This window comes from Musa acuminata, chromosome BXJ2-9, assembly GCF_036884655.1.
Source record: "Musa acuminata AAA Group cultivar baxijiao chromosome BXJ2-9, Cavendish_Baxijiao_AAA, whole genome shotgun sequence".
Lineage (NCBI taxonomy): Eukaryota > Viridiplantae > Streptophyta > Magnoliopsida > Zingiberales > Musaceae > Musa > Musa acuminata.
Window position 1 is genome coordinate 10,580,674 of NC_088346.1, and position 22,184 is coordinate 10,602,857.

Genomic DNA, 22,184 nt, shown 5'->3' on the forward strand with positions numbered 1-22,184 from the left:
TAGTTAATGAGAAAGTGTGACCACAGAAATCAAGAAAGTGTGACCACAGAAAGTGTGAGAAAGTGTGACCACAGAAAGCAAGAAAGCAAGAAAGTGTGTGAAAGTGTGACCACAGAAAGCGTGAAAGTGTTACCACAGAAAGCAACGTGAGAAAGTGTGACCACATAAAGCAAGAAGACATGAGAAAGTGTGACTACAAAAAGCAAGAAAGCAAGAAAGTGTGACCACATAAAGCAAGAAGACATGAGAAAGTGTGACTACAGAAAGCAAGAAAGCAAGAAAGTGTGACCACAAAAAGCAAGTGTGACCACAAAAAACAAGAAAGCAAGAAAGTGTGACCACAGAAAGCAAGTGTGGCCATAGAAAGTGTGACCCCCTCATGTTGCTTCTTAGTTCATGAGAAAGTGTGACCACAGAAAGTGTGACCCCCTCTTTGTCTCTCTCTTCGTCTCGATCCCTCTCATGTTGCTTCTTAGTTCATGAGAAAGTGTGACCACAGAAAGCAAGAAAGTGTGACCACAGAAAGTAAGAAGGCATGAGAAAATGTGACTACAGAAAGCAAGAAAGTAAGAAAGCAAGAAAGTTTGACGACAGAAAGCAAGTGTGACCACAGAAAACAAGAAAACAAGAAAGTGTGACCACGGAAAACAAGTGTGGCCATAGAAAGTATGACCCCCTCATGTTGCTTCTTAGTTCATGAGAAAATGTGATAGCAGAAAGTGTGACCCCCTCTTTGTCTCTCTTTTCATCTCGATCCCCCTCATGAGAAAGTGTGACCGAAACCAAGAAAATGAAGAACCACTTCTCTCTCTCTATGCTTCGGTAACACAGAAAAAGTCCGTTCTTGGGAGACTAAGCAGCGAGAGAAGGAATTAGAAGCACTATATATGTATATATTCTTTACGAAACAAACCCAAAGACGTGTGCTTCTTTTCTTTCACCTTCCCATCTCCGTCTCCACCTTATCATAGACCACTTGTGTTCTATACACACCAACCAAGAAGGCATATAAATCGAGAAAGAAGAGAAAGTAGAGGAGAAGATTACGCCCACAGACTCCTGCAACGTGAACGAATATGTGAAGAGAAGACTAATTAAGGGAATATGCAAAGAGAATCTAGAGAACCACGGAGATTAATATGTAAGCCCAAATTAGTGTCGAAGGGAGTACAAACCCATATCTCATACACTACAAATCTAGTGCAAGAATCTTTTCTGAAGCAAGAGCACATTTGGACAAAAGTCAATTTGAAGTCCTCCTTTTATAGAGAAACACTTCTACGGTGACAAGTTCGAGATTTTTTTGCATCGAACTGAAGATTCTTGAAGGTATGGGACGAGAGGAAGGGGGATCTACATGTTGCTGCCTCTCTACTGCCAGAGGTTGACTGTCGATCGGTGATCTTGGACTTTGAGCTCCTTCCTCGGGTTCCTGCGGCGCCAGAAGTAGTAGGGGATCAGTGGGAATGGCACCTTGGCCGCCCGGGATCACCTGTTCCGGCGCGAGCTCCGTGTTCTTCTCCGTTCATGTGAACCGCAGCAGCACTAGCTTTGGTATCTCCGGCGGCTTCACCACCACCCTCAACTTCTGCTCACCTCAATTCCTGACAAAATTCCGTCAAGCGAACTCGAACGAGATCACAAAGTAGGGCGGGAAAGTGAGGGTTGAGATGGCGTACTACCTGTTTCCGTTCGGTTTGTTCTCGTGGGCCGGAAGCCGATGAAGTGAACTTGAGAGAAAGCAGCGACGGGAGAGGGGACGCTGCCATGGTGGGGAGTTCAGAAGATAACCTGGGAAGTCAGAGAGGGTCACGCTGCATGCGCTGCTCTGCTTTCGTGCTCTATCATCATGGGCCAACCGGAGGCCCGTTGAGAGTGAGGCCCAATTGTCGGTGGACCAACTCACTGGTGCACGCGGCTGCACTCGACGTGTGGCCGGCCGTCTCCGTCTGCCAATTTTTTTCGTGGACATGGAAATCTTGCAAGATTTCACCCCGGTGGTTTTGTGAGGGAGAGAGCGAGGGAGGCGAGAGAGAGGAGAGAGTGGGAGAGAGGGCGTCGAGTTGAGATCGGCGATGGAGACAGCTATCTGCAGCAGAATTGCTCTCTCGCCCAACCATGTTGTGAACCCTAAGCCAGGTTCCTGTTCTTCTTCTTGTCCATTTACCGAGTTCTTTTCCTTCCAGGTACATATCTGGTTGTACGACGTAGGTATAGAGATCGATCTATTGGATCCCTGTAATTGCTCCAAGATACGCTCATTAGCTCTCATGTCATTTGGGGAAGTAAATGAAACACAAATCTGCATCAGGAGTGACACCTGCAGTAATACTTGGTGGGTAGTTGTAGAGGAATACCCCAACTGGTCAATAGGAAGTATCATGGAATCGGTGTGTGTAAAGGTCATGTAGATGTGATGTTCTGTACAGACACAGCTTGATGGGATACTAAATTCTATTGCTTTCCTCTGTTGATCTTTGTGTACTACAAGAAGAGCTTAAGAGCCCTTAATTGAATTACTAAAATAGGATATAATGAGGTTTATTCAGTCGCTTTAGGTTCTATTTTGTTGGTATTCAGTCTTATTGTTAGTGCAGGTGATGATATTGTGCAACCTTCTCGTTTGATAAATAGAAGTGCTGTATTGATGTTTCTGACATCAATCTGAAAGGAATAACAGGCAACTGTGAAGTATGTTTCGTTGGAGAATATTGCAGGATTACAGCCATTGGAGAGAGCCACGACTTAACTAATGACTTCTTAAATAGCCTATCGTACATCATTAGTATTTAATATGTGATTTACCTTTTTATATTGAATTAGATCTCAAAATTGCATTCATATAACTATCTGTGAAATACCTACAGGGCCTTCTATATGTGGTGTAAGAGATGTATGGTCACATAACTGTTTTATGTAGCCATTCTGCTTTCTTTTCCATTTTAGTTATCAGTATTTGTTACCGCCATGTTTGTGCTTAGTACATTATACAGGTCATGATAGATCCATAATCTTGGATCCTGCTATCAAGTTGCTTAACATTTGTCTGATAGCATGCTTTCTTATGCATTTAGTCAGTTTCTTTATCCATTTTTATAGGACTTTTATGCCATTTCATGCTGCATCTCTTGGAAATCTGAAAATTTTGTACTATTAAAATACAACTCATTTCCATATTATGATTCATTGAGTGTTCTTAAAATGTTGATTTTTATCAGAGAATTTTCTCTGTCACATGCCTAGCATATGAAGTTGGAATCTTTGGGTTAGTTTATCTTTAGAAGATCATGCCAACTAAAACCTCCTGGAAAATGTTAAAATGTGGTTGCAGATCATAACAAATTTAAAACTGAAATTTTTGCTTGATGTTTGTAGATCATAATAAATAAATTTAAGGCAAAAAAAATTTGAGTTGACATAAACATATGCTATTCTAGATGTTTCCATATTACTATTTTGCCTGCTCATAATAAATTTAGGGCTAAAAAATTTCGAGTTGACATAAACATATGCTATTCTAGATGTTTCCATATTACTATTTTGCCTGCTGTTGATTGCTTGTATGTACAAATAATGTGTATGTATCTGATATCCAGGGGATAAGCTGTCTCAACACAGAGGACCTTGTGCAAATCGTGGCATTCTTATGGCAGTATCAGTAAGTGGACCTGGAAAAGGAGGTGGTGGTTTGCTGGAAAGGCCAACCATAGAAAAGACAACACCTGGCCGTGAATCTGAGTTTGATTTGAAGTACGTGTTTTAAGATCGTCTAAATTTACAATTTTTAGTTATGATGGTATCACTCTATTTCCTATTGCTGCATGCATATCAATTTCACATTCGATATGATGCTTAGTGACTTTCCAGGTTACCATGAATAATTTATTTGACCTAATATTTCTAAGGATGTAATGATTGGATTCACCAGGATTGTAAAGAATTAATTATGGGTTTGTGATACTGGACATATATGCATGGGAATACAAGTATTGAACAGAATATTAGAATTTCATTAATATAAGAAAGAAACTATACCCTGCCATGAAGGACTAGAAGATTCTGATAGAAATTAAGAAGGGACTAATTAATATCGGTATATGTTCCAGTTTTTCTAAATTATTTAGAAGATTTTGATAGAGACTAAGAAGCGACTAACTAAAATTTATATATGTTTCAGACTCCAAATTTTCCTCGTCACAATTAGTGACCTTGTATTCAACTGTTCTCAGTAAACAATATTTCCAACCAAAACCATTTAAAATGCATGGTAATTGTTGTAAGTTTTAATCTTATCAATTATTTGTATTCTTTTGTAGCACTTATGACTATTGGTTTGCCTTTTATTACTTAGCTTCCTCTAATTTAGACATTCACTTGTTACATACTTATTTTTCCGGACATAGTGATGGAGAACAAGGAAGTAGAGGGAAAGAGAGGGGAAGAGAGAGCAAGAGAAGCATGAGACCAAAAGACCCTAGGGAATTAGTATGCTTTTTAGAAATCCAAAATGTGACTTATAGGATACCTAAATAATACTGAGTGCAGTTAATACAAGAGCGCACTTAATACAAAACAAGTCCTTAGAAAGACCAAAATTTATTTGTTTTAAATTTTCAACACAAATCTTAGAATTTCTAGGCCAACTAATTGATAACTTTTTGTTGATTTTTTTTGCCTAGAATAAACTTTTCTGAAATCCTTTGTAAAGCTAGATGGTTCTTTATCATTCTCCCTCGATGGAAAAAAACTCGACTTAAAAGAGTAATTTGCAAGGTACTAGTCTAATAAGTTTGGTGCAAAGTCATGAAGTTCATCTAAAGTAATCCAAATGTAATCAGAAGCTAAATGATCACACCAGTTGATAAGAAAGTGTTGAGTTATGGTAGTAGTAGTCGTAACAAGGCAGTCATCAAGAATGACCTCTACGTTATCCTTGTGTTGTGGGAGAATCAGTGCTTTGGGAGGCTTATTGCATGCAGGAACATTGGTCGATAGAGGAGGCTCAAAACTACCATGATATGGAGTTAAATCCTCTATATTGAAAACTAGACTGATAATTAAGTCAAAAGGCAAATCGAACATATATGTATTAGATCCTAGTCTTTGGATAATGGGGAAATGACCAATGGCTCAGGCATCCAATTTTTTGAATGAGTTTTTAGGGAATCTCTTGGGGTGAATGCGAACCAAGACATAATTGCCAACTTGAAACTCTTGACTTTGTAACTTTCATTACTTAGGGCAATTTTACATCGAATCTCAACATGCAAATCATGAATATGTTGAGCGAAGGAGTGGGTTGGTTCTGAGGCACGATAGTCAAGGGGAACGGGTGCAAGGTCAATGGGGGTGCGAGGAGTATAGTCAATGATAGTTTGAAATGAGCTTTTTCTGGTGGAGCGGTTGACTGAGTTATTATATGCAAATTATGCAGTGAGTAAGGTTAAGTCCTACGTTTTGTGTTTCTCCCCAACTAAACATTTAACAAGATTTCCCAAGGAATGGTTAACCTTAGTTTGACCATCAATCTGGGGGTGAAAGGGTGAAGAGAACTTTAATGTTGTGCCAAACAGTTTCCACAAAGTTTTTCAAAAAGTAGCTAACAAATTTCATATCTTTATCGAACCATGGTTAAGGGTAAATCATGTAAGTTAACCACTTCTTGAAAGAACAATTTAGCAATGTATGCGTTGGTCTTGTTATATGGGATAAAATGGGTTATTTTTTAAAATCAATTAATAACAACCAGAATAGAGTCATGGCCATTTGTTGTTTTGGGAAGTCCAAGGACAAAATCTATACTCACATCTTACTATGGTGAATGCGGAATGGGTAATTGGGTGTATAGACTAGTATTGTGTTTGCGAGTTTTGGCAATTTGACAGGTGCAACACTGCGATACCACTCGAGCAACATCTCGCTATAAGGAAGGCTACTAAAATCTATCATCGACTAATGAAATGGTCTTGTCTCAGTCTAGGTGACCTGCTAATCCACTCACGTGCATTTCCCAAACAAGGAAGTCTCGAAGGGAGGATCAGGGATCACACAATCTAATATATCGAAAAAGGTAACCATCCCTAAGAATGAAGTTTGTATGTTCACGATGTTTCATCTTGGACTTCTCGATATATGTGACTAAAGTCTAGATATTGGGTACTCTTCTTATAATCGTTTGAATTTTATGACCTTGACACTCATGGTAGATAGGATTGTAGAAATTCTACTAAGGTTATCAATAATTTTGTTTTGAGTGCCAGAACAATGTTTAATTACAGAAGAGTTTTTGTTAAGAAACTCAACCCACTTGGTATGTCGAGCATTTAAGTACCTTAAGGCTTGGTGGTCAGACAATATAACAAACTATTGCGGCAGATGGTAATATCGTCAATACCTAAGATATTGCACAATCGCATAGATTTCTTTGTCGTAGGTAGAATAATGTTGTTTTGCATCATTGAGTTTCTCACTGAAAAAGGCGATAGGCTGACCTTCTTGACTGAGAATTCCTCCTATGGCTATATCAGAGGCATCATGAGTGACCTCAAAGGGTTTACTATAGATGGGGTGCCTAAGAACAAGAGCGATGGTAATTTTTGTTTTGATGTCAGCAAAGGCTTTGGTAACAGCCAAGGTCCAAGAAAACTCACTTTTCTTTAGGCAATCAATGATATGTGCCATGAAAGAACTAAACTAATGAATCTCCTATAAAAAGAGACTAATCTCTGGAAACTGTGAATGTCAAAAAGAGTTATAAGCTCAGGCCATTCTAAAATGATGCTGATCTTTTTGAATCAGTGGCAATACCTTGGGTAGAAATAATGAAGCCTAAGAATAGAACATGGGGTTTGTATGAATGAATACTTTTTCAGATTGACATAGAGTTTAGCAACTTGAAGGGTAGCAAGAACCTATTGAAGATGTTTTAAATGATTCTCTTTGGTCTTACTAAAGATCAAGATGTCATCAAAATAGACTACAACAAATTTACCTATATAGGGTTGTAAAACTTGGTTCATGAAGCGCATGAAAGTGCTTGAGGCATTAGATAGATCAAAGGGCATGACTAGCCATTCGTATAGGCCATCTCGAGTTTTGAATGCTGTTTTCTATTTGTCAATAGGTCTAATATGAATTTGGTAGTATATGCTTCTCAGGTTAATTTTCGAAAACCAACTAGATCCAATGAAAAGGTCTAACGTATCCTCAAGTCGAGGAATTAAGAAGTGATATTTGATTGTTATTTTGTTGATCTCTCGGCTATCCACACACATTCTCCATAACCTATCTTTCTTTGGGGTTAATAAGGCAGCAATAATGCAAGGACTGAGGTGGTGTCGTATAAAGCATTAGCCAAAAGTTCTTCAAATTGTTTGTTTAAATCGACTCTTTCCTTAGAATTTATTCTATAATGTAGGAGACTAGGGAGTTGCGATCTTGGGAGATGGTCAATGACATGTTGGATTTCCCATAAGGGTGGTAGCAAACTAGGTAATTCCGAGGGTATGACATCAAAAAATTCATTTAATAAGGACTTAATCTTAGGAGTTAGGAATAGTGCAAGGGCTAGGAATTTTTCTAGCAATGATGGCCACAAAACTTATTGTCTAGGCTCTCTATTTCAAAAGATTTATGATCCAATAAATGGAGTCCCTTGGGGGTTGGGGCTTGTGGAGGAGACTTGAGAGTTCTTGATTTGTCATTTTTTGACTATTTTGTTAGTCATAGGATTATGTTTTTGCCTTTGTATAGAAATACATGTGTTTTCTCTTCCATGATTGGTAACATTAAGGTCATATAATCAAGCCCGACCTAAAAGAATGTTGGCAACGTCCATTGGTAGGACGTCATAGTAAATCTCATCTTGGTAATCGTTGATTTTGATTGGTACTCGGCATCTCTTGGTCACGAGTAGAGTGGTTTTGTTAACCCAGGCTACTTTGAATGTGGTCAGATGTGACTTTACCTTAAGGTTTAGTCTCTTGATAACAGATTTTGAGACTGCATTTATAGTGCTACCCCCATCAATAACTAATTTGCAAGTTCTTTCCCCGCTTCAGATAAAAGTATGGAAAATACTTAATGCAAACAATATTAACATGGGCAACATTAGAGAGAATAATGTGGACAATATTAACATGAGCATCTTTAATTTCTAGATCGTTTTTGTCACTTCAGTAGACTTCAGGTTTAACTACTTGGTCTGCTTCCTCGATTTGATCCTTTGGTTTTTGTTTTAAGGTAAGGGTGGTTCTTGTTTTAAGGTAAGGGTATGTTGAGCACAACGAGAGGCAATGTGACCTTTACTATGTCAATAATGACACTGGATTGAAAACGAACTAGTTTGAGAATTAGTAGTTGAACGAGTTCGACGATTCATGGTTGGACCAGGATTGTTGCTAGTAGTGTAGATTTTTGACTTTATAGAGCTATTATTTGGGGGTAGATTGGGTAATAGCAAGGATTGAAATATCGTACCGTACCGAAGTTTCGACCTTCTCTCGGTACGGTACGGTACTATATACCGATCGGTATACCGTTCGGTATATATATATATATATATATATATATATATATAAAGTAAAAAAAAAATTTTCGACTACATCGCCTCCCTTCTCCCCCACACAAGGCGACGTCGCCTCTCTTCTCCCCAGGCGGGGCGATGTCGCATATATATATATATATACATATATATATATACATATACATATATATATATACATATACATATATATTAAAAACAATGTGTGACGTCGCCTCTCTTCTCCCTAAGCGGGGCGACGTCGTAGAAAAATGAGGCAACGTCGTCTTTATATATATATATATATATTATAAAATAAAAAAAATATCGTCCGGTAGCGAACAATCCGCATATCGGTTTACTGTCGGACCGGTACGTATCACCCGTACCGGACGGTATCATTTGAAACTGTATACCTTGGGTAATAGTACTATTGTTGAGAGACTGAGAAGATGCTCGACGAATTGGGTAAAGTTTAATGTACTTCTCAATGTGAAGGGCTAGTCGAGAAGCTTCCTCCATGGTGTCGAGGAAACTAAGGGAGACTTTCTGTTGGATGTTAAACCTCAACCTATAAACAAATCTTCAGACAGTGATGATTTGGTCATCTTCTATTTCACACCCAAGTAAAAGTTATTCAAATTGAGCCAAATACTCTGCCACACTAGATTTTAACTATTTAAGGTTTAACAATTGTTCAATTAATTGGTTTCAAAAGTAGGTAAATATGTTTTCTTAAGTTTTTATTTGATGACTTCCCATTGAGTGATGGGAGGCTTTCAACGATGCTTGAGACTAGGTTGCACATGTTGCTAATATTTCTTAGTGGACCCTACCAATTTCATTTTTGCAAATTGTATACGTTCAGTATCAATCATTCCGTATCACTTAAAGTAGTCTTCCATGCAATCTAACCAGTCAACAAACATATTTAGGTCAAACCTACCATCAAAGTCCGGCACATCCACTTTCACTCTTCTAACCATTTCTCCCATATTGTCAGCAAACCGAACTCGTTGGCTCATGCTTGGGTTTATGGATTTCTAGTATGTTCTAGGAATTCATTGTTAAGGTCAAAGTCTTGGTCATCAAGAATTATTGAAGTATGATCGTGAACAGGTGCCGTATAGGTGGACCTAGGATTTGTTCGAACTAGGGTTTGAGGAGTAGGTAAAATTCCTTGATTTGGAGCTATGGATTGTGAAGAATGGACATGTTGCCTAATCGATTCATCAACCTCCTCATTCATGGGTCGTTTTTCAAGATGTTGGAGAGCTCTTAAGACTTGGGTCATTTGGTCACATAACTGGTTTAATATTGTGTCATAGTCTGTAAACATGGTCCTAAGGGTGTCTGCCTCACTCTGTTGGCTTAGGGATTCATCAGGATTGGTTTGGATTTCACCTCGCCAAGTCATGATTTTAATGCTATCGACAAATTATTTTTTTGTAATGAGGTTGTTAATTGATGCAATGGACAAGGTAGAAATGCAATGTTTCAAATGGTTCTCTTTTTTTTTTCTCACTTTTTGTTTTGATTTTTTTAAAACAACTTTCAGGGGTTTAAATTTTAGTGGTACTATTGTTGTATCTGAAGGGGAGAGAGAGGGTGATAAAATAGAAAAAAAGGAGAAAACAAGGGTAGAAGTGATGAAAACCACGATATAATGAAATGTACAATTTTTCTTTCCAACAAAAAAATATTAGTAAAATTTCAAAAATTTACCCGGCACTAAGAGTTATGTGGCCTATCAATTCTGTAGGGATAGTCACTTCAAAGTCCAACTCCACACGCAAGGGGTTGATGTTGGAGGTGCAAGGATTCTTAAGTATTGATTGAAGCTTTTGCTGTTAGTTGGAACCCAATGAGGTATAGGGTAGGTTTCTTGATGAGCTATGATACCAAACTAATGTAGAACAAGGAACTAGAGAGATAAACAGGGGAAGATAAAGAAAGAGAAGTATGAGATAAGAGAGGAGAGTAAGAGAATAGAGAAGATGCAATTCTTTTCATTCAAATATGAAAATACTTGATCTATTGTCAAGCTCCATTATTTATAGGGGTTTAGGAGCCTTGGTACAATTAATGAAGATAATGATTCCCAATAGTAATCTGCTAGGGAATTAGTATGTCTTTTAGAAATTTAAAATGTGACTTCTAGGATATCTAAATAGTAAATGAGTGTACATAATACAAAAGAAGTCCCTAAAAAGTTTCATCTTCATGCTGCTTCAGTCCCTCATTCCCCTGGCTCCTGTGACCTCTTAGCTATCCTCACTTTTGATAATCTTCAAAATTTTGAAGTCAACAATATGTTTTTTGAAATTTGGAAAGATTTGTGTGAAATTATATCTTATTGGTTGGGTATAAGCCACCTCCCTAAAAAAAGTCAAAATAGGTTTAATGAACCTAGGCATTTCTAAGGATATATTAAAAAAAAGGAGATCATTTTGTCCTGTTTATAGTATTAGCTTTAAAAAAACATTAAGAGTCCAACCCTTCTTCTTTTTACACTTCTCTTTTTTGTTTCTCTAAATTTCTTCTTGCCAGACTTCTTTTCTTCCATTGTTTTTCTATTCCCTTTTTCTCTCCTTTGGGTTCATTTGTACCAAAAGTCTATTATTGTTATCTCTTCCTCTATAAGGTCGACCTCTCACAAATTTCTTAAATAATAAATTTTAGCTCAATAGAATAGCTTGCCTTATCTAAATGAAATTGGAATTAACATGGAATCAAATGGGACAAAATTGGTACACGCTCATTCTAGAGCTCAACCAAGTATAGAATAAGATTTGTTATCGAATCAAAAAACTTTCTTTCACAATAAACACCAAGACAAAATCGAGCATTTATAGTAGAGCCACAACAAAACCAATCTCTGCAGCAAGTCAGAGATGAGATATTAGATAATTACAGTGACAATGGAGTTAAATAGTGACAGTACTACTGGCATTTTATTGGCAATGACAAAACAATAGGAATAAAAAAAAGGCTGTGGAACTTAGGATTCCCATGTTGGTTGTGCAGATTGGCATGAGCCTGAATGTTGTTGTGATGTTGAGGTCTGCAGAAAGTCCTTTAGGTAGACATTGTATGAAAAATGAGTTAGCCAATTAGATTAAATAGTATGAACATTTATAGTGCTCCTGTTGGGTGCAAATTTTGAATTAATCCTACTAAAATAGGACCAAGCTACCATTTGTCCTTATAGCCGGAATTAGACCAAATCAAGGTTACCATTAATCTTCAGTAATGATGTTACCTCCCTTGGACTGATTCCACCTTGGTAAACCAAGGGCATTTTTATCTTCTTCTTAGTAAGAACAACTTATAAGTTGCTCATGTAAGAACAATATATATTTCCCAATGGTTTGATGTATCGAAGCATACTGCTCGATATGAGCGGTACGTATTGGTCCGATAGACAATCGATATGGGTGGTACATTAGTACACCATAGTGTACCATGTGCCGGTATACTCGGTATAGCTCGGTACGTATTGTACCGATAGCTGGTCGATATACCGGTACAGACCGGTAATGCGAACCATATATCTACCCATAGTTAGAGTTATCTTTTTCTAAATCTTTTCAAACTCAATGAAATACAATAATATTGGCTTAAAGTGGGAACGAAAATTAAGTTCCAAATCTTCTTAAAACTGAGTGGATCAAGAAGATTGGAGTTGATGCTGTTAGGAAAATTATGGAAACTCTTTTTATAAATGATTGTGGCTGCTCTCGTCTTTACAATAATGAAAAAAAATCTAACCATGGACAGCTCTCTGTTTAATTAGTTCAAATGTGAGGCTAAATGACTTTATTTTGAATTTGAATTCAAGTTGATCTCATTAAGACAGTGAACCACTTCTTCAATCTATCTAAAATTATATGTAGTAATGGCCTTAAATTATACTTACAAGCTGAGCAAGTCACAGGCTGATTTTTTGTTGGACTTTGAAGTTGGGACAAGATCATCTTCCAAATATTGTCAAGTCTGAGAGGATCGAAATTGACATTTGTCCTATTTGGGAAGTTATTGTGTCTCTTTCTGATAGCAGGTTGTGGATTTTGCCCTTTTTTATACTATAGGCTAAAAACTAAACAAATGTTGTTTAATTCTGTACTAATTTGTATAGACCATTGATTCAAATGACATTAAAATATGGAAAACGAGAATGGTATTAGTATACGTAGCAAAACATCTACAAAAGCTGGCTTGCTTTTATCTATTCTAGCAGCAAACAGGCTTTTCCCATCTTATTTATGATTATCACTAAATTTCATAAATTTCCAAGGTTCAGGTGATTAGGTGTTCTTGCTTTCATGAGCATCCAAGAACCATATAAAAAGTTCTTAGACATGACTGATGTTGCAGTCCTTCTTTAAGACATTACTGCTCAACTTGGAACTTGCTAGGTTGGCCCATCATTTCACATGTGATTGTAAGTTCTGCTGCCTATGTTGACACTATATGATAGTCTTGGAAGATGATTGATTGACAACATTTTGCCTTTTTTTGTTGTTAGAAAATTCATAAAGAAAGTCATTAGGAAGGATTTTTAGTGGAAAATCAACATCATTCCAGTACTTGATGACTCTTGCATATACTATATTTTAGTGTCTTTCCTCGAAAATTAAAAAAAAATATTATAAAAAATCAGTCATTATATGACAAATATTAATCCAATAATTCACCAGATTTGGAGTATTTTTCCACACCTTGAAGAAGTTACTAGTATGATCGGTTCCTTTATCTCACTGAAGCACTTTCAGCTTCTTCAGTGGGAGAATCTTTTTTCTTGAAAACATAATCATGCATGGTTTCCTGCCTTGCCTCTTTCCAGTCTGTTCAAGAACAATTGCCTTGTATCGTTCTGCAGGAAATCGCGGAAGATGGCCCCCCCTTATCGAGTGATCTTGCACAATGACAACTACAACAAGCGCGAATATGTAGTCCAGGTGCTGATGAAGGTTATCCCAGGAATGACCCTTGATAATGCTGTCAATATCATGCAAGAGGCACACCACAATGGCCTGGCAGTGGTAATTATATGTTCTCAAATAGATGCCGAGGAACACTGTATGCAGCTCAGGGGCAATGGTCTTCACAGTTCAATCGAGCCTGCAAGTGGTGGCTGCTGAAGCCAGTCCGACATATTATCTCTCAACTATTCTTGAATCCTTCTATTATGGTTGGTTGTAGTACTCACACGGGGAGTATGAAACAATGATCAAGGTGTAGAAGGAGATGATTCAGGCTGTATATAAAGATTTCATCACAAGGTCTTTATACTATCACCAGTTGAACATATCAATAATATAATTGGTGTCTCGTACCTATCAAAATATTTCGTGATTTTGTGTAGGGTTCCAAGAGATTGAGATGATTAGTATTCACCATCTCCGCTCATCTTACTCCCCCCACAACTGCACACAAAAAAAGAAGTGTTTTTGACTTTTGTTCCTGATGATGATTGTTTGATGGACTCGTGCAGTTGCACGGACTCTAAATACATGCCAAAGTAGATTGCTGCTATTGGCAACTAAGAATACTCGTAAGATTGAACTAATGTCGACAAAGAGGAAACAAAATCATGGTTAATTATAGATTATTTTTTATGATTAGTTAACTTTAATTTCTCGATCTCTATACTATAGTTATATCGAGTTATATTGAGATCATTATATTTACGAAAATAAAATATTTAATAATCTTATATAAATATTTTATTTTTATAAATATAGGGATCCCAATATAATTTTTGAAAATATAGATCTCAAAACAACTGACTACATAAAGTAATATGTAATTAGTCCATAAAATCATCATGAAACACTTACGATGAACACAAAATTTTATTAGATAATAAAACTATGAGTCGAATTATATATATTATTATTTATTATATATACATATATTAATTTAATAAATTTGAGATTTTGAATTAAAATGGTGTGTTAATAGGATGAATTCGTAGACATTATTATTTATTATTTCTTTGCTGGGTAGACGCCTCACCCTTAGTTTACTGAAATCGATAGTGACTCAAAATTTTCTTTGACTAAAAATAAATTATCATGTCCAGTCCAAATATTAGAGAACAGGGAGCGGAATCTCGTGGCCCCGCCACGCGTCGGTGATCCATACGGCAGGCGGTGTCAGAGCTACCCAAAACAACATTGGGTCGTTCTCTCCGCTGTACCAGACGCTAAACGACACCGTCACAAAAGCTTGCAAAGGAATCTCACTCACTATCCTAGTATTCAAATCTCCAATCTCCTATCTTGAACGTGGGGAAGGGGAAGAGTGTGTGTGTGAAGAAGACCTCTCTCTCTCTCTCTCTCTCTCTCTCTCTCTCCTCTTTCTATTTCCATATTAGATATATAGATGATGGAGGAAGAAGGGCTGCCGCTGAAAGAGATTGCATCCTCACCAGGTAACAGAAAGATCATCGTCGTCAGTGTCCCCCCCTATTCTCTTTGATTCTTTTCCCCCTTCCATCTTGAGCTTACCCTTGGCAGATCTTATCGAGGTACAGTTCCGGTGGGTAGAGGGAGAAATAAACTGGTGGATAATGGGGAGAGGAAAGATCGCGATCCGCAGGATCGACGACACGACCAGCCGGCAGGTGACCTTCTCGAAGCGGAGGAACGGGCTGCTGAAGAAGGCCAAGGAGCTCGCCATACTTTGTGACGCCGAGGTCGGCCTGGTGGTCTTCTCCAGCACCGGTCGCCTCTATGAGTTCGCCAGCACCAGGTTCTGTTTCTCTATTTGTATCCATTTCGTATCATCTTCTGATGGGTAGAAAGATCTTTCAAACCCATGCATGCAAATAGGAACGCTTGGCTGAGGCCTCGATCTATGAGACAATTCTAGGTGCTGTCACTGATTCATCATCCGATGACCCTAGGTATTTCCCTTCTTCCAAGGTACAACCAAAAAAGTTTTGTGCTTGGCGTTCCTCCAACTATCTTCTCTAAGAGTAACGTCTGTAAGCCGATACAAGGAGGACGACGCATTTTGCTTTCTAAGACTAAGCTTTGTGGTGGAGGCTGTGCTTGCCTCGGACGATGGTTTAGTACCTCGATTCGGATTGAGATCGCAAAAAAAGACCACATATACCACAAGTGGAAGATATTTTCTCTGTCCCCCAACCTATCTGTAAAGTGACTGAAACATACAACATCTGTTTTCTTTGAGGTTTAGAGTGCGGAAAATTTTGATTGTTCAAACCCCCTTTAAACTGGAAAAATGACCGATTGATCCCAGCATGTAACATTCTTACATTCAGAATTAGCCACCATTCTTCTTCATTAGAACAATTTTATGTATCTCAGATTTTTCCAGTATACATGAAGTTTGACGAAGTCTTGCTTGCCTAAAGCTGAAATTTAGTGTCGCAGATGGATAAGTCTACCTAAGCAAGTTGCTTTGGAATTTCTTCCACTGTTAGGCGCATTTGCTCGCTGAAAGCAGTGGATTCCATGATTGGAAGTTATATATTTTTGGTGATCTATTTGTTCAACATCATAAGGATTAGCATATATTTAGATCATCAAATCTCGTTCATTGGAACTGCACATTTAATGCAATCTTCTTCTCGAAACCAAGATGGTTCATGAGCTGCTTTTGATCCATTATAGCAGAAGCGTCATCGTCTCAGTATATTAGCTGAAAGTGTGACTCATTGATCAATCTAAGAGATTGACATTCCTTCATTTTATCGGTTCAGTGACTATCTTTTTTGGGAGGTAAACTAACTCACTTTGTTTTGACTGGGTTGGACAAAGATTGGAAGGATCTTATGAACTACCGTCTGGGCTTTTATTACCTCGTATCTTTATTTTACAGGAAGTCAAACATTATCAAGCATTAGATTATTGATTTAGTGAAAATAAAATCTAAATGTTTCAATTTTTTAAAATTTTGTATTAAATTTTTTTTTTTTTTTTCATTTTTTGGTACTTCATTGATTAAATCTGCCTCTGTTGCCTAAGTGGATTTCAGAACAACAGTTACTGAAAATGTTTATTTTTCATGTTTGAATCAAGCTTACATTTTTTCTAAATATCAGCATGGAGTCTGTCATAGAACGATATAGCAAAGCAAAAGAGGAGCGACAGCTAGTCATGTCTGCCGCTTCTGAGGTTAAGGTATGCGTATCTTGAGCTTTGGTTCATTTAGAACTACACTATTAATTTCATTTGTCGGTATCCAGTTGCAAATTACTCCAATTGACTAAGTATGGTATACTCTTGAACAATTTAGTACTTTTTCTAAATATGATAAATTAAGTTTAGGATTGCTCAAATATGCTCTTCTCTAAGAAAATACGACATTTGGAAAATGTATGATTGTAGATTTTCTGTCAGTTAAGTTCAAAAGAAAAAAAATTTCTGCTTAAAAAAAAAGATAAAAAAGCTAAATTTTTATTGGCAAACAAAAAATTGAAAAGTAGTATCATATTTATCCAAGTTGTAGCCATATTCGTTTGTATTTGGTTTTTCCTTTTTTTTTTTTTTTTTTCTGAGGCACATCAACACCTTCATGAAATCAAATTTGATCAATAAGAAATCATGCATAACCAATCGAATTTGATCTAGAATTGGTGATGGTCGTAACCTAAAAAATCCCAGTCCGTATCAGTTAGAACTTGTCTAGAAAATGATTTTGTTGGATCTAGTGGACTAATTAGCCTAGATAATGAGCAACAAGTTAAGAATTGGTCAAACCTAGACATTACCGACTCGATTCAATTAGAGCTAAGACTCATCTGGTTTTGATGATTCAAAAACATATATGTACAGAGGGTTAAAGTACACGAGATAATGAAGATGGTGATTAACAGGATAAAAGAAAGGGAAGGAATAATGTACTGTCTGATAGGAGAAAGGGAAGAAGCAGGTGATTAAGAACAAATATGGTAGGAATTACATAAGATAATGAAGATGTCGAGGGTTTGTAGGATCTCTACAAGAAAGCAACCATGACAGTAATACTCCTTGGAGTGTCTCGATGATATAAAACGAGATTTCAAGATGTCATTCATCCTCAAGTTCTAAAACAAGGATTTAGACATTTCACTGAGATTTTGCAGTTGCAGAGTCAAAAACTTGACTCTACATGAGCTCGACAAGATGATCGAGGCGTTCTCATTGTTTTCCATCATTTTCATAAATTAAATCTTGCTATAGCTTTGTAATTTTCTTCTGATAACATGCTCGCTGGGCTTTACATGTTACCCCAAATTTGACATTCATTCTCTACAATCATTTGTGTATATGGCAATGTGAGGACACAACCATAGTGCTAAGATACATATGACCATTTGGTAGGGATTGGAAGCATAATTCTGGGCTAAACCGTACCTTATCTTGATAATCATCCTTTAAGCTAGCATAGCATTTGACTATCAATGTGAAGGGCCCTATAATTGAATCTCACCTTCAACTAAATAAAATTACCTAAGGAAGGTTTCAAAAAAATTTCTGCCAATACTTCAAATAACTTATCATTATTCAGATTATTTAATGAAACCAAATAACTTAGTTAGCAATGATCTTGAACTTGCTATATTTCTATATGAAGATCCATCTCCTTGGTTTAGTTGGTTATAATTTTTCTAAAAGAGTCTGGCCGAATGACCTTGACTATTAATAACAAGATCCTTGAACAAATTCTTAACCTATGACAATGTAGTTCTAAAAGAACCAATTTAGGTGATAATAATTTTCTAAAGATTGAAAAAACTATAATAAATGTAGTAGTGCATTAAAAGTTGTTTTGAGGAGACTAGTTCAGTGATTTCCAAATATTATAATATATGTATATACATTATATGATATTTATATGTATATATATATTTAAAGAATAAAAAAGAAGCTAGTTAAAAAAAATAACTAGCTTCTTTTTTATTTTTATTTTTTCTATTTTATTTAATAATTCAGTGGGTCCATCTTTTGAGGTCTCAATTATTCATACATACATTGTGACACCATAGTTAAAATAAATCCTATGCTAAGTAGATGGAACAATCCGAGGGTAAAATTTTTACACTTTCTATAAGGAAAGAAACAAGGATGTCTGAGGAATAAAATTATAAAATTTATATTTATTAAAAATATTTATATGTGAGAGATAAATAAAGATAAATTAGAGGATAGTACGGTATCACAAAGAATTGTAGAAGTCGGGTTATATATACTAGGTTTGATTCGTATTAAGTTTTTGGATTGAGCTGATATCAAATTTGATACATATTAATCATTTAGATTTATTATAAAGTTTTTAATAATGCTTGTAGGAAAATAAAAACCTTAATGTAAGTGATTGATAGTTTGTAATTTTGTACCAGATGGTTAGATTCAAAATCATGTGACCATAGTTTCTTGAAAAAAAAAAGGGCACAAATTAACCCACTATTTTTCTTTCTTTGACCTCTGTGTTTCAACCCTTCTGATTGCTTAACAATCAGATCAGAAAGTTGGACTGTTATAAGCATGCAAAGTCAAACAAATACTTATAGTTTAAAACAATTTCAGGCTGTATACACAGGAAAATCGAAAAAAACCTAAAGATTTGTCGTCTAGTTGGCAAAATAGATGTTTGATAAGTGATATTTTATTGGTCGACCAATCCCTAGCCAATGACTATGACCATGTTAATAGTATTTGCATCATTCTTTTTCCTTTCTTAAGCATAGAACGAAGAAACCAGAGAAATAAACATGTTTCGTAACCATATTGTCTTTTATTGTTGAGTAGCCAATGAAAATAAAATATTTTCATTTCCTTTTCCAAACCATATTCATTGGATGACCTTTTTCCCCAAAGAATTACCTCAAATTGATGGCTGTTTAGATCGAGATGATCGTTTGTCCCATCTGAGGTATCTGCTCTCTTCAACTTGAGGCATCATAGGCACTTTTAGCCACCATTTATTGACCGGTAAAACAAATGGCATGTACATTCCTTCCAGACCAGATTCATGTGCAAAGTATGTGCATGGAATTAGTGGGCATATAAAGCGAACTAGGTTTCAAACAACCAAGAGTTGAACCTCCACAAGACTCCTTCAAATAACAAGAGAATGCCATCAGTTTCGTCCTCGGTTTGGTCCTCTGTTGTCAAAGTCAGGGGATAACCTGGTGTGGAAATAGGGAAAAAGAGAAAGAGAGCTGAATCCCTATGCTGTTGGAGGACCTTTCATTTATAACGAAGGATTCCTAATTTGCACTTAGAAAAATATTTACTAGATCATTGATCCGAAGAATATTTTTCGTTATCATTAGTAATACCATGATAAGACATAGGTCAGGTTTAACTATATGTCATCATCCATTATATGTCGAAGTCTAAGAGTTAAGTTTCTATGGAATGGATAATTTTGTTCTTACCAAGATTTTATCCTAATAATATAGGACATCAATCTACAAGGCAAGAATTAATTTAATTATTATGCCTCAATTGGATTTTAGATTTGAGTTTCAAGTAATTGCGGAGAGTTTCAATTTTGTTAATAATTTGCATGTTTATTTATTACCATCAGTCACCTAAATGCTCTCTAGTTTGATCTGCAATCAATTACCTTAAGTAATATCTGGAGAGGGCATTTTTCCACGGTTACCACTCAACTTGGAATCTCCCAGCTAAGGACATATCCATCAAGATATGTTCAAGAATAGTAGTTAAATCTGGGTCACAAATGATTTTTAGAGCGCCCTGTTGTTATAACTAAGTGCACAAGGAAAGCTTTTAATCCCAATTAAAAGATATCAAAGTATATGCTGTATTGAAAAAGCAGCACATTTATTTCATATAATAATGAGTTCAATTAGACAAAAAGATCGTTCGGGTCCAACTTGAGCTTACAAAGTTAATGTAGTAATGATTAAGATTCACAGAGTAATGATTAATGTAGTAATGATTAATAAAAATTATCAACTCTTTAAATCTGCATCTGCTTGTACAGTCACTGCGTCTGCTTCAAGATGTAAACGCAAAAAATGAGTTACCTACCCAGAATTAGGATCATCACCTTTAAAAGCATTGGCACCACAGGAAACAAGGAGACAATGACCAACAATACGAATGCCATAATTAAAAAATGATAGGAAATCAAATAAATTATAGCCAAGAATACTGACTGTAGCATTCATAAGTAATCTTTTAGCATTTACTAGTTTCTTAACTAGTCTGTAACACTTCATTGTTATATTTCATCTCACAGTTCCATCTCAAAAGAAAAATAATGTCTTCAGATCTTAGCTCCTGAACTGTGAATAATACATATCAACATTGTTTGAACCTTGTGATTCTACTCATCAGTTTTGGCAAAGGGAAGCAGCAAGCTTGAGGCAGCAATTGTATAACTTACAACAAAATTTGAGGTATGATCACCCTATAAACTCAAATAGATACAATGTCACTTAAAATCCATTTTGCTAGTAGAATAAACCGGGGTAATTTTACTGACAATTATATATTTTTTTCTTTCATGGCTCCAAAAATGATTATATATGATTATTCATGCATCCATCGTCCTGAGAATTACAACCAAAGGCTACTAAAAACCAATTTTAAAACTGCATGTTTCATCATTATGGACGTTATAATGAGGAGTTAATATCATGAACATCACATTTCAAATTTCAAATGAATTTTAACTGCAGGCAATTGACGGGGGAAGAAATTTCTGGTCTTAGTGTTAAAGATCTACAAAATCTAGAGAACCAACTCAGAATGAGCGTACGTAATGTCAGAATGAAGAAGGTCCTGACTGTCTCCGCTCGCTCGGTATCTTATTTTTTGCTTCTTAAAGCAGCTGTTCTATATGATGTACACAAGTTTTTTCTGCAGGACCAACTCTTGGAAGAAGAAATACAAGAACTGGATCGAAAGGTTACAACAAAATTTTGCTCTCTCTCCAATATGTTTAGCATTCTATATTAATTTCACCAATGCTTATGCTGTTTTCACCGCAGGGAAGGCTTATTCACCAAGAAAATCTGGAACTATACAAGAAGATAAACATGATTCGTCAAGAAAACATGGAATTATACAAAGAGGTACCAGACATAAAAGCAATTTCATCCCAGGAAAGGCAACTTACTGTCTAAGACGTTACTCATTCAAGAATCAATGTCAGGTATATGCAGCCAAGGGCAAAAATGGTACTGACAGAGGCTCAATTGTACCATATGATTTCAGTATCACAGATGAAGCAGCATACAAGCCCATTCATCTTCGATTAAGCCAGCCACAGCCGAACGCAGACGGAATCAAAACAGAGCCGCCTCCAAATCTAAGGTAACTTTCGTCACATAAAAGTAGGAGAGTGCTGCGTTACACATTTCTTATCTAACTATACAACTCACAACTGCAATTTTGAAGCAGACTTCAGCTACACTACAGAGATGGTTAGTACGTCTATTATCTCAACGCTCATGTTTGAAGTCCCAGGCGAGTGATCTTTAATTACGTGAAAGTGCAGCAGTGACATCGCAAAATAGTTTTTGCCACTTATTATGTGAAAAATGATGTGTGCGTGATTCTAACAATGATCGATTTAGTAGGAAGGGTGAGTGGTTACTTATTAAGATTGTTTAATTTATGGACTCGTGGACACTGATATGATGTTGAATACCTTTCACTGTTGAACA

The 22,184-nt window shown here is 36.4% G+C and overlaps 2 protein-coding genes across 8 annotated transcripts; both read left to right on the plus strand.

Moving 5' to 3' along the window:
- The first annotated feature begins 1,335 nt into the window (after nucleotides 1-1,335).
- Nucleotides 1,336-13,871, plus strand: LOC135623093 (ATP-dependent Clp protease adapter protein CLPS1, chloroplastic-like). 2 transcript variants are annotated; one of them, XM_065125628.1, is made up of 3 exons: nucleotides 1,336-1,554; nucleotides 3,597-3,750; nucleotides 13,404-13,871. In XM_065125628.1, exons 1-3 carry the CDS (start codon nucleotides 1,467-1,469, stop codon nucleotides 13,663-13,665), a joined length of 504 nt encoding a protein of 167 aa, XP_064981700.1. In that variant the 5' UTR covers nucleotides 1,336-1,466; the 3' UTR covers nucleotides 13,666-13,871. The 2 variants fall into 2 exon arrangements, with proteins under 2 accessions (XP_064981700.1, XP_064981701.1); XM_065125629.1 differs by lacking the exon at nucleotides 1,336-1,554 and adding an exon at nucleotides 1,967-2,139.
- A 939-nt stretch (nucleotides 13,872-14,810) lies between these two features.
- On the plus strand, nucleotides 14,811-22,174 carry LOC135623095 (MADS-box transcription factor 23-like). Of its 6 annotated transcripts, none has more exons than XM_065125634.1 (9): nucleotides 14,828-14,980; nucleotides 15,063-15,280; nucleotides 16,599-16,677; nucleotides 20,851-20,912; nucleotides 21,195-21,294; nucleotides 21,382-21,423; nucleotides 21,507-21,590; nucleotides 21,659-21,831; nucleotides 21,919-22,174. In XM_065125634.1, exons 1-9 carry the CDS (start codon nucleotides 14,912-14,914, stop codon nucleotides 21,944-21,946), a joined length of 855 nt encoding a protein of 284 aa, XP_064981706.1. In that variant the 5' UTR covers nucleotides 14,828-14,911; the 3' UTR covers nucleotides 21,947-22,174. The 6 variants fall into 6 exon arrangements, with proteins under 6 accessions (XP_064981704.1, XP_064981708.1, XP_064981703.1 ...); XM_065125635.1 differs by having other exon boundaries at nucleotides 14,833-14,980; nucleotides 21,671-21,831; XM_065125632.1 differs by having other exon boundaries at nucleotides 14,811-14,960; nucleotides 15,046-15,280; nucleotides 21,195-21,423.
- The last annotated feature ends 10 nt before the right edge of the window (nucleotides 22,175-22,184 follow it).